General features: G+C 37.1%; 1 protein-coding gene across 1 annotated transcript in view; it reads right to left on the bottom strand.

Annotated features, from left to right (window-relative positions):
* The window catches only part of ADGRV1 (adhesion G protein-coupled receptor V1), a 566,898-nt gene that overhangs the window by 311,459 nt on the left and 241,902 nt on the right, over positions 1-13,537 (bottom strand). Inside the window, exon 80 of the mRNA XM_082378598.1 lies at positions 582-766. Coding sequence (XP_082234724.1) covers positions 582-766 — 185 coding nt within the window. The remainder of the gene's footprint in view (positions 1-581; positions 767-13,537) is intronic.

Raw genomic sequence — 13,537 nt, 5'->3', positions numbered from 1 at the left:
AATAGGCAAATTCATAGAGACTGAAAAGTAGAATAGAGGTTACCAGGGCTGGGGGAAGGGAGGAAAGGGGAGTTACTGCTTAATGGGTAAAGATTTTCAATTTGAGAAGATGACAGTTCTGGAGATGCAAGTGGTGATGGTTGCAACAGTGTGAATATACTAAATGCCACTGATCTGTACACCTAAAAATAGTTTACATGGTAAATTTCATCTTATGTATATTTTACCACAGTAAAAAATATGGCCTAAAATATGTCTAAAAGTTGGAATCATCTTGCTTTTTTTTCTATTCAGAATGTATCTTCTACTCATTATATAAATAGGAGTAAGCAATAACACATTTTTATTTTTAAAAGAACCTTCAAAACAAGAGGAATATATTACTGACAGTATAAATTAATTTTTCTTGATGTAGTTTCTATGTTTCTTCAAATAATTAACTTAATTTGCCCATTAGGTACTATGTATTGATTGTATAATCCTTAGTTACATCAGTTAAATGTCAATTTGTACTGCATATTACTTTGTAAACTATGAAGGAATACATATAAGGTACTGCTACTATATTAAATGATACTTACTTTTCACCAAGAGAGCCACAAGTGACATCAGTCAGTAGAGAAAAGGCAAAGTTCTCTGTCACTTCAGTAAAGTGACTGAATCCCCTAGTGTCCTTGCGTTTTGGATTAACAAGAGCACAAAGAATCTCATAGAAAAGATTTCGGCTTTCAATGCTTAATGCTTGCTTCTTTCCTTCAACAGTTATCTGGAAAAAAATCCAAGTATGAAAATATATGTTCAAAAATAAACTGCTTAAATGATATATATGGTATAACTTGTTCTTTATTACCAGTTACTAACATTAACAAAAATAAAGATGAACCTATGAAGAATTTAAGAGAAGTTAGCATCAGAATCATATTTCAAATACATCTGTACTTTAAAAAGCATAAATAATCATTTTATAAAGAAAAGGCATAATCACCAAAATATTTTCTATTTAATATCTAGATAAAGCCCCAAACAGTTGCATGGGTCACTTAATTTTAACTACAATAATTAACATCACGAGTCAAATTAATCTCACTTTTACACCTACCCCAAGATTCTGTTTTCTTTTGACCAACACTAAGGAAACAGACACAAGAATATTTGTCTATAATAGAAGCAAATTTATTCTTATCTGTTTTTTATTGGACAGAAGCCACCACGTATCACTAAATTTCTCAAACATCAAATGAGAAAATCCTTTTCCAACCAAGAGTAGTCAAGGGCTCCTGATACTCTTGCCTTTATTGGTAAGTATGAGCCTTCCTACCTGAAAGGACGGGGTTATTTGTTGTTTGAGGGACAAGGAGAGTAAGAGGAAAATAGCCTTCATGATTTAATTTTTACCCCTCACATGAATGATGGGCGACACATTTTTACTGTCAGAGTAAGCATGGGTGTCAAGCCACTGACTTGTTATTCCACTATACTCTTAGATACCTGAGGAGTCCCTATTAATTCTTCAAAATCCAAGTCATCACTTTTTCTGTGATTTCTACCCTATGCCCCAGCTGCTGGCATACATGATTACACTCTGTAACTTGCACATATTTTTACTAATGAACTTATGACAATGTTGAAATGATTTTTCTGTTACTGCTACTAGTTGAGCTCACTGAGAAAGTGGCTCAATGTTCTCTATATTTTTTTTATAACTTTGTAATCTATAGAGTGCCAAGATGATGGCTGAAGATTTAAGTTTATAAGAGTAGCCATCTTAAAGACTATTAGGAAGAATGGAGAATAATCCACAGGGAAAAGATAAAAGGTACAAAATGAAATTTAACAAGGTAAAAACTACAATGGGGAGACAGGGAACAGCCCATTGGTTACTAAAACGATCAGACTGAATATGTTAAATGAAAAATAAGCTCAAGGAACACTCCCAGAACTCAGAGAAAATATTACAGACAAATGGGACAAACCCATAAGATACAACAAGCATATAAAATATTAGGTAGAAGACAAAACCAACACAGATCCTTGATAAGCTAAAGAAATATGTCTAAAATGCAGAGTTTGCTTTATGCCAGAGAAAATTAGGAAAAGAAACAATACCAGATGTATTTGGGTGATGTTTAAATGTAATTTCAAGAGTTTTAAAAAACTCTTACCAGAAATCAGACAGGAAAAAAATTACTAACAGAGAAATAAAAATTCAATCTGACATCAGACTTTTTTTGCAAATGGAATGACAGAAGCCAGCAGAGCAACATAAGCAGTTTCAAGACTTAAAGGCTGTGATCCAAGAATTCTAGAGCCACTCAAACTTTCATACATATTCAAGGGTAACAGAAAGTTTCTTTCAGCAAAGCACACAAAAAATAAAACAAGGGGGGAGACCTTCAAGTAGGCGGAGGCGTAAGACATGGAGATCACCTTACTCCCCACAAATACATCAGAAATACATCTACATGTGGAACAATTCCTACAAAAAACCTATTGAACGCTTTCATAAGACCTCAGACTTCCCAAAAGACGCCCTCAGGCGACCTACAAGCAGAGGCAGGGCCAAATCCAAAGCTGAACCCCAGGAGCTGCGCGAACAAAGAAGAGAAAGGGAAATCTCACCCAGCAGCCTCAGGAGCAGCAGATTAAATCTCCACAATCAACTTGATGTACCCTGCATCTGTGGAATACCTGAATAGACAATGAATCATCCCAAAATTGAGGCAGTAGACTTTGGGAGCAAGTGTAGACTTGGGGTTTGCTGTATGTGACTGACGGGTTTCCGGTTTTATGTTTATCTCAGTTTAGTATTTAGAGTTTATTATAATTGATAGATTTCTTTATTGATTGGTTGCTCTATTCCTTTTTCTCTTTTTTATATATAGATTTTATTTTCCTTTTTCTCTTTTTGTGAGCATGTATGTGTATACTTTTTGGGTGATTTTCTCTATATAGCTTTGCTTTTGCCATTTGTCCTAGGGTTCTGTCGGTCTGTTTTTTTGTTTGTTTGTTTTTTTAATATAGTATTCAGTGCTTCTCATCACTGGTGGATTGGTTTTTTGGTTTGGTTGCTATCTTCTTTCTTTCTTTTTTCTTTTATTACTTTTCAATTATTTGATTTTTAATAATTTTCTTCTTTTATTTTAATAACTTTATTTCTTTTTATTTTATTATTCTCTTTCTTTCTTTTTTTCTCCCTTTTCTTCTGAGCCATGTGGCTGACAGGGTCCTGGTGCTCTGGCTGGGTGTCAGGCCCGTGGCTCTGACGTGGGAGAGCCAAGTTCAGGACATTAGTCCACCAGAGACCTCTCAGCTCCACATAATATCAAGTGGCAAAAGCTCTCCCAGAGATCTCCATGTCAACGCTAACACCCAGCTCCACTCAACAACCAGCAAGCTACAGTGCTGGACACCCTATGCAAAACAACTAGCAAGAGAGGGACACAACCCCACCAATTAGCAGAGAGGCTGCCTAATATCATAATAAGGTCACAGACACCCCAAAACACACCACAGGACGTGGTCTTGCCCACCAGAAAGACATGATCCAGCCTCATCCACCAGAACACAGGCACCAGTCCCCTCCACCAGGAAGCCTACACAACTCACAGAACCAACCTCACCCACTGGGGGCAGACACCAAAAACAACGGGAACTACAAAACTGCAGCCTGCGAAAAGGAGACCCCAAACACAGTAAGTTAAGCATAATGAGAAGAGAGAGAAAAACACAGCAGATGAAGGAGCAAGGTAAAAACCCACCACACCAAACAAATGAAGAGGAAATAGGCAGTCTACCTGAAAAAGAATTCAGACTAATGATAGTAAAGATGATCCAAAATCTTGGAAATAGAATGGAGAAAATACAAGAAACGTTTAACAAGGACCTAGAAGAACGAAAGAGCAAACAAAGATGAACAACACAATAAATGAAATTTAAAATTCTCTACAAGGAGTCAATAGAAAAACAACTGAGGCAGAAGAACAGATAACTGACCTGGAAGATAAAATAGTGGCAATAACTAAGGCAGAGCAGAAAAAAGAAAAAAGAATGAAAAGAATTGAGGACAGTCTTAGAGACCTCTGGGACAACATTTGAATTATACGGGTACCAGAAGAAGAAGAGAAAAAGAAAGGGACTGAGAAAATATTTGAAGAGATTATAGTTGAAAACTTCCCTAATATGGGAAAGAAAATAGTCAATCAAGTGCAGGAAGCACAGAGAGTCCCATACAGGATAAATCCACGGAGAAACACGCCAAGACATATATTAATCAAACCGTCAAAAATTACATACAAAGAAAAAATATTAAAAGCAAAAAGGGAAAAACAACAAATAACATACAAGGGAATCCCCATAAGGTTAACAGCTGATCTTTCAGCAGACACTGTGCAAGCCAGAAGGGAGTGGCAAGACATACTTAAAGTGATGAAAGGGAAAAACCTATAACCAAGACTAGTCTACCCAGCAAGGATCTCATTCAGATTCGACAGAAAATTAAAACCTTTACAGACAAGCAAAACCTAAGAGAATTCAGCACCACCAAACCATCATTACAACAAATGCTAAAGGAACTTCTCTAGGCAGGAAACACAAGAGAAGGAAAAGACCTACAATAACAAACCCAAAACAATTAAGAAAATGATAATAGGAACATACATATCGATAATTACCTGAAATGTAAATGGATTAAATGCTCCCACCAAGACACAGACTGGCTGAATGGATACAAAAACAAGACCCGTATATATGCTGTCTACAAGAGACCCACTTCAGACGTAGACACATACAGACTGAAAGTGAGGGGATGGAAAAACATATTCCATGCAAATGAAAATCAAAAGAAAACTGGAGTAGCAATTCTCATATCAGAAAAAATAGACTTTAAAATAGAGACTATTACAAGAGACAAAGAAGGACACTACATAATGATCAGGGATAAATCAAAGAAGAAGATAAAACAACTGTAAATGTTTATGAACCCAACAAAGGAGAACCTAAATACATCAGGCAAATGCTAACAGCCATAAAAGAGGAAATTGACAGTAACACAATCATAGTAGGGGACATTAACACCCCACTTTCACCAATGGACAGATCATCCAAAATGAAAATAAATAAGGAAACACAAGCTTTAAATGACACATTAAACAAGATAGAATTAATTGATATTAATAGGACATTCCATGCAAAAACAACAGAATACACTTTCTTCTCAAGTGCTCATGAAACATTCTGCAGGATAGATCACATCGTGGGTCACAATTCAAGCCTTGGTAAATTAGAGAAAATAGAAATCGTATCAAGTATCTTTTCTGACCACAATGCTATGAGACTAGGTATCAATTATACGAAAAAATCTGTAAAAAATACAAACACTAAAAAATACACTACTTAATAACTGAGAGATCACAGAAGAAATAAAAAAATACCTAGAAACAAATAACAATGAAAACACGACGACCCAAAACCTATGGGATGCAGCAAAAGCAGATCTAAGAGGGAAGTATATAGCAATACAATGCTACCACAAGAAACAAGAAACATCTCAAATAAGCGACCTAACCTTACACCTAAAGCAATTAGAGAAAGAAGAACAAAAAAACCCTAAGTTAGCAGAAGGAAAGAAATCATAAAGATCAGATCAGAAATAAATGAAAAAGAAATGAAGGAGGTCCTCACGGTGAGCCACAGCCACCCCCAGCCTCCGCAGGAGACCCTCCAACACTAGCAGGAAAGAGATCTTCACATAAACAGATTCTTACTGGCGGGTGTGAAGAGTCATTCCAAGAACTGCAACGTGTTGGGTATCCATCCACCTTTCTTTCAGGCAATAACGTGCCAAATTCTCAGTTCAGGAAGATTGAACCTAATTAGTCTAGTTATCACTTATCAAAATGTCATTCCCCTCTCCTGTGACTGGTTCAGGGGCAGTCATATGTCCCAGTTCTAGCCAAAGAGCGGTAATAGAGGTCTGCAAGGGGATATCTGGGAAAGATTTTCTTATTCTGAAGCAGACATCTGAAGAGGATATTTCTGCACCTCTGGAGCTGCAGAAACTCATCCTGTGACCATCAAAGAAGCCAGCCTGCAGCCTCACCCACCAGAGGGCAGAAAACTGAAGCAAGAAGAACTAAAATCCTGCAGCCTGTGGAACAAAAACCATATTCGGAGAAAGATAGACAAGATGAAAATTCAGAGGACTTTGTACCAGATGAAGGAACAAGATAAAACGCCAGAAAAACAACTAAATGAAGTAGAGACAGGAAAACTTCCAGGAAAAAGAATTCAGAATAATGATAGTGAAGATGATCCAGGACCTCGTAAAAAGTAATGGAGGCAAAGATCAAGAAGATGCAAGAAATATTTAACAAAGACCTAGAAGAATTAAGGAACAAACACCTAGAAGAATAAAGGACAAACAAACGGAGATGAACAATACAATAACTGAATTGAAAAATACACTAGAAGGAACCAATAGCAGAATAACTGAGGCAGAAGAACGGATAAGTGACCTGGAAGACAGAATGGTGGAATTCACAGCCGCGGAACAGAATAAAGAAAAAAGAATGAAAAGACATCAAGACACCCTAAGAGACCTCTGGGACAATATTAAATGCAACAACATTCGCATTATAGGGGTCCCAGAAGGAGAACAGTGAGATAAAGGACCCAAGAAAATATTTGAAGAGATTATAGTTGAAAACTTCCCTAACATGGGACAGGAAATAGCCACCCAAGTCCAGGAAGCACAGACAGTCCCTGGCAGGATAAACCAAAGGAGAAAGACACCAAGACACACAGTAATGAAATTGACAAAAATTAAAAACAAAGAAAAATTATTGAAAGCAACAAGGGAAAAACGAAAAATAACATACAAGGGAACTCCCATAAGGTTAACAGCTGATTTCTCAGCAGAAACTCTACAAGCCAGGAGGGAATGGCATGATATATTTAAAGTGATGAAAGGGAAGAACCTACAACCAAGATTACTCTACCCAGCAAGGATCACATTCAGATTTGATGGAGAAATCATAAGCTTTACAGACAAACAAAAGCTAAGAGAATTCAGCACCACCAAACCAGCTGTAGAACAAATGCTAAAGGAACTTCTCTAAGAGGGAAACACAAGAGAAGAAAAGGACCTACAAAAACAAACCCATAACAATTAAGAAAATGGTCACAGGAACATACATATCGATAATTATCTTAAACGTGAATGGATTAAATGCTCCAACAAAAAGACACAGGCTCGCTGAATGGATACAAAAACAAGACTCATCTATATGCTGTCTACAAGAGACCCACTTCAGACCTAGGGACACATACGGACTGAAAGTGAGGGGATGGAAAAAGATATTCCATGCAAATGGAATCAATAGAAAACTGGAGGAGCAATACTCCTATCAGATAAAATAGACTTTAACATAAAGAATGTGGGGCTTCCCTGGTGGCGCAGTGGTTGAGAATCTGCCTGCCAATGCAGGGGACACGGGTTCGAGCCCTGGTCTGGGAAGATCCCACATGCCGCGGAGCAGCTGGGCCCGTGAGCCACAATTACTGAGCCTGTGTGTCTGGAGCCTGTGCTCTGCAACAAGAGAGGCTGCGACGGTGAGAGGCCCGTGCACCACGATGAAGAGTGGCCCCCGCTTGCCACAACTAGAGAAAGCTCCCGCACAGAAATGAAGACCAAACACAGCCATAAATAAATAAATAAATAAATAAATAAAATAAAGAATGTGACAAGAGACAAGGAAGGACACTACATAATGGTCAAGGAATCAATCCAAAAAGAAGATATAACAATTATAAATATATATGCACCCAACATAGGAGCACCTCAATGCATAAGGCAACCGCTAACAGCTCTAAAAGAGGAAATCGACAGTAACACAATAATAGTGGGGGACTTTAACACCTCACTTACACCAATGGACAGATCATCTAAACAGAAAATTAATAAGGAAACACAAGCTTTAAATGACACAACAGACCACATAGATTTAGTTGATATTTATAGGACATTCCATCCAAAAGTAGCAGATTACACTTTCTTCTCAAGTGCACATGGAACATTCTCCAGGAGAGATCACATCTTGGGTCACAAATCAAGCCTCAGTAAATTTAAGAAAACTGAAATCATATCCAGCATCTTTTCTGACCACAACGCTATGAGATTAGAAATCCATTACAGGGAAAAAAACATGAGAAACACAAACACATGGAGGCTAAACAATACATTACTAAACAGCCAAGAGGTCACTGAAGAAATCAAAGAGGAAATCAAAAAATACCTAGAGACAAATGACAACGAAAACATGATCCAAAACCTGTGGGATGCAGCAAAAGCAGTTCTAAGAGGGAAGTTTATAGCGATACAAGCCTACCTCAAGAAACAAGAAAATTTCAAATAAACAATCTAACCTTACACCTAAAGGAATTAGAGAAAAAAGAACAAACGAAACTCAAAGATCAGTAGAAGGAAAGAAATCATAAGATCAGAGAAGAAATAAATGAAATAGAAACAGAAAACAATAGCAAAGATCAATAAAACTAAAAGCTGGTTCTTTGAGAAGATAAACAAAATTGATAAACCACTAGCCAGACTCATCAAGAAAAAGAGGGAGAGGACTCAAATCAATAAAATTAGAAATGAAAAGGGAGAAGTTACAACAGACACGGCAGAAATACAAAGCATCCTAAGAGACTACTACAAGCAACTCTATGCCAATAAAATGGACAACCTGGAAGAAATGGACAAATTCCTAGAAAGGTGTAACCTTCCAAGACTGAACCAGGAAGAAAAAGAAAATATGAACAGACCAATCACAAGTAATGAAATTGAAACTGTGATTAAAAATCTTCCAACAAACAAAAGCCCAGGACCAGATGGCTTCACAGGTGAATTCTATCAAACATTTAGAGAAGAGCTAACACCCATCCTTCTCAAACTCTTCCAAAAAATTGCAGAGGAAGGAACACTCCCAAACTCATTCTATGAGGCCACCATCACCCTGATACCAAAACCAGACAAAGATACTACTAAAAAAGAAAATTACAACCAATATCACTGATGAATATAGATGCAAAAATCCTCAACAAATTACTAGCAAACAGAATCCAACAACACATTAAAAGGATCATACACCATGATCAAGTGGGATTTATCCCAAGGATGCAAGGATTCTTCAATACACGCAAAGCAATCAATGTGATACACCATATTAACAAATTGAACAATAAAAACCATATGATCATCTCAATAGACGCAGAAAAAGGTTTTGACAATATTCAACACCCAGTTATGATAAAAAGTCTCTAGAAAGTGGGCATAGTGGGAAGTTACCACAACATAATAAAGGTCATATATGACAAACCCACAGCAAGCATCATTCTCAGTGGTGAAAGACTGAAAGCATTTCCTCTAAGATCAGGAACGAGACAAGGATGTCCACTCTCACCACTATTATTCAACATAGCTTTGGAAGTCCTAGCCACGGCAATCAGAGAAGAAAAAGAAATAAAAGGAATACAAATTGGAAAAGAAGAAGTAAAACTGTCACTGTTTGCAGATGACATGATAGTATACATAGAGAATCCTAAAGATGGCATCAGAAAACTACTAGAGCTAATCAATGAATTTGGTAAAGTTGCAGGATACAAAATTAATGCACAGAAATCTCTTGCATTTCTATACACTAATGATGAAAAGTCTGAAAGAGAAATTAAGGAAATACTCCCATTTGCCACTGCATCAAAAAGAATAAAAAACCTAGGAATAAACCTAGCAAGGGAGACAAAAGACCTGTATGCAGAAAACTATAAAAACACTGATGAAAGAAATTAAAGATGATATAAACAGATGGAGACGTATACCATGTTCTTGGCTTGGAAGAAGCAACATTGCGAAAATGACTATACTACCAAAAGCAATCTACAGATTCAATGCAATCCCTATCAAATTACCAATGGCATTTTTTACAAAACTAGAACAAAAAATCTTAAAATTTTTATGGAGACACAAATGACCCCAAACACCCAAAGCAGTCTTGAGGGAAAAAAATGGAGCGGGAGGAATCAGACTCCCTGACTTCAGACTATACTGCAAAGCTACAGTAATTAAGACAATATGGTACTGGCACAAAAACAGAAATATAGATCACAGAGCAGGATAGAAAGTCCAGAGATAAACCCACACACCTATGGTCAACTAATCTATGACAAACGAGGCAAGGGCATATACAATGGAGAAAAGACAATCTCTTCAAAAAGTGGTGCTGGGCAAACTGGACAGCTACATGTAAAAGAATGAAATGAGAACACTCCCTAACACCATAAACAAAAATAAACTCAAAATGGATTAGAGACCTAAATGTAAGACTGGACACTATAAAACTCTTAGAGGATAACATTGGAAGAACACTGACATAAATGACAGCAAGATATTTTTTGATCCACCTCCTGGAGTAATGGAAATAAAAACAAAAATAAACAAATGGGACCTAATGAAACTTAAAACCATTTGCAAAGCAAAGGAAACTACAAACAAGACGAAAAGACAACCCTCAGAACGGGAGAAAATATCTGCAAACGAATCAACAGACAAAGGATTAATCTCCAAAATATATAAACAGATCATGAAGCTCAATATTAAAAAAACAAACAACCCAATCAAGAAATGGGCAGAAGACCTAAATAGACATTTCTCCAAAGCAGATATACAGATTGCCAAGAAGCACATGAAAAGCTGCTCAACATCACTAATTATTAGAGAAATGCAAATCAAAACTACAATGAGGTATCACCTCACACCAGTTAGAAAGGGCATCATCAGAAAATCTACAAACAACAAATGCTGGAGAGGGTGTAGAGAAAAGGGAACCCTCTTGCACTGTTGGTGAGAATGTAAATTGATACAGACACTATGGGGAAGAGTATGGAGGTTCCTTAAAAAACGAAAACTAGAATTACCATATGACCCAGCAATCCCACTACTGGGCATATACCCTGAGAAAACCGTAATTCAAAAAGAAACATGCTCCCCAATGTTCACTGCAGCACTATTTACTATAGCCAGGTCAGGGAAGCAACCTAAATGCCCATCGACAGACGAATGGATAAAGATGTGGTACATATATACAATGGAATAATACTCAGCCATAAAAAGGAACGAAACTGGGTCATTTGTAGAGACATGGATGGATCTAGAGACTGTCATACAGAGTGAAGTAAGTTAGAAAGAGAGAAACAAATATCATATATTAATGCATATATGTGGAACCTAGAAAAATGGTACAGATGAGCTGGTTTGCAGGGCAGAAATAGAGACACAGATGTAGAGAACAAACGTATGGACACCAAGGGGGGAAAGTGGCAGTGGGGGTGTTGGTGGTGGTGGTGGTGTTGTGGTGAATTGGAAGATTGGGATTGACATATATAAACTAATATGTATAAAATGGATAACTAATAAGAACCTGCTGTATACAAAAATAAATAAAATAAAATTCAAAAATTCAAAAAACAAGTAAAATAAAATAAAAAAAGAAATAAAATTTAAAAAAAGAAACGAAGGAAACGATAGCAAAGATCAATAAAACTAAAAGCTGGTTCTTTGAGAAGATAAACAAAATTGATAAACCATTACCAGACTCATGAAGAAAAAAAGGGAGAAGACACAAATCAATAGAATTAGAAATGAAAAAGAAGTAACAACTGACACTGCAGAAATTCAAAGGATCATGAGAGACACTATAAGCAACTATATGCCAATAAAATGGACAACCTGGAAGAAATGGACAAATTCTTAGAAAAGCACAACCTTCAGAGACTGACCAGGAAAAAATAGAAAATATAAACAGACCAATCACAAGCACTGAAATTGAGACTGTGATTAAAAATCTTCCAACAAACAAAAGCCCAGGACCAGATGGCTTCACAGGCAAATTCTATCCAACATTTAGAGAAGAGCTAATACCTATCCTTCTCAAGCTCTTCCAAAATATAGCAGAGGGAGGACACTTCCAAACTCATTCTACAAGGCCACCATCACCCTGATACCAAAACCAAAGATGTCACAAAGAAAGAAAACAACAGGCCAATGTCACTGATGAACATAGATGCAAAAATCCTCAACAAAATACTAGCAAACAGAAGCCAACAGCACATTAAAAGGATCATACACCATGATCAAGTGGGATTTATCCCAGGAATGCAAGGATTCTTCAATATACGCAAATCAACCAATGTGGAAAACCATATTCACCAAATGAAGGAGAAAAACCATATGATCATCTCAGTAGATGGAGAAAAAGTTGTCGACAAAATTCAACACCCATTTATGATAAAAAGTCTCCAGAAAGTAGGCACAGAGGGAACTTTCCTCAACAAAATTAAGGCCATAAATGACAAACCCACAGCCAACATCGGTCTCAATGGTGAAAAACTGAAACCATTTCCTCTAAGATCAGAAACAAGACAAGGTTGTCCACTCTCACCACTATTATTCAACATAGTTTTGGAAGTTTTAGCCACAGCAATCAGAGAAGAAAAAGAATGAAAAGGAATCCAAATCAGAAAAGAAGAAGTAAAACTGTCACTGTTTGCAGACGACATGATACTATGCACAGAGAATCCTAACCATGCCACCAGAAAACTACTACAACTAATCAATGAATTTGGTAAAGTTGCAGGATACAAAATTAATGCACAGAAATCTCTTGCATTACTATACACTAATAATGAAGAATCTGAAAGAGAAATTAAGGAAACACTCCCATTTACCATTGCAACAAAAAGAATAAAATACCTAGGAATAAACCTACCAAGGGAGACAAAAGACCTGTATGCAGAAAACTATAAGACAGTGATGAAAAAATTAAAGATGATACAAATAGATGGAGAGATATACCATGCTCTTGGATTGGAAGAAGCAACATTGTGAAAATGAATATACTACCAAAGCAATCTACAGATTCAATGCAATCCCTATCAAACTACCAATGGCATTTTTCACAGAACTAGAACAAAAAATTTCACAGTTTGTATGGCAATAGAAAAGACCCCAAATAGCCAAAGCAATCTTGAGAAAGAAAAACGGAGCTGGACGAATCAGGCTCCCGGACTTCAGCCTATATTACAAAACTACAGTAATCAAGACAGTATGGTACTGGCACAGAAACAGAAATATAGATCAATGGTACAGGATAGAAAGCCCAGAGGCAAACCCACGCACATATGGTCACCTTATTTTTGATAAAGGAGGCAAGAATATAAAACGGAGAAAAGACAGCCTCTTCAAAAAGTGGTGCTGGGGTTCCGGGGATTAACCAAGATGGCGGAGCAGAAGGACGTGCTCTCACTCCCTCTTGCGAGAGCACCAGAATCACAACTGGCTGCTGGACAATCACTGACAGGAAGACCCTGGACTTCACCAAGGAGGATACCCCACGTCCAAGGACAGAGGAGAAGCCACAGTGAGACGGTAGGAGGGGCGCAATCAGGGTAAAATCAAATCCCATAACTGCTGGGTGGGTGACTCACA

The sequence above is a fragment of the Balaenoptera borealis genome (assembly GCF_965194805.1).
Source record: "Balaenoptera borealis genome assembly, chromosome: 2".
In the NCBI taxonomy this organism is placed as follows: domain Eukaryota; kingdom Metazoa; phylum Chordata; class Mammalia; order Artiodactyla; family Balaenopteridae; genus Balaenoptera; species Balaenoptera borealis.
Note: the sequence above shows the minus strand (reverse complement) of the source record. Positions and strands in the feature narration are given on the sequence as shown.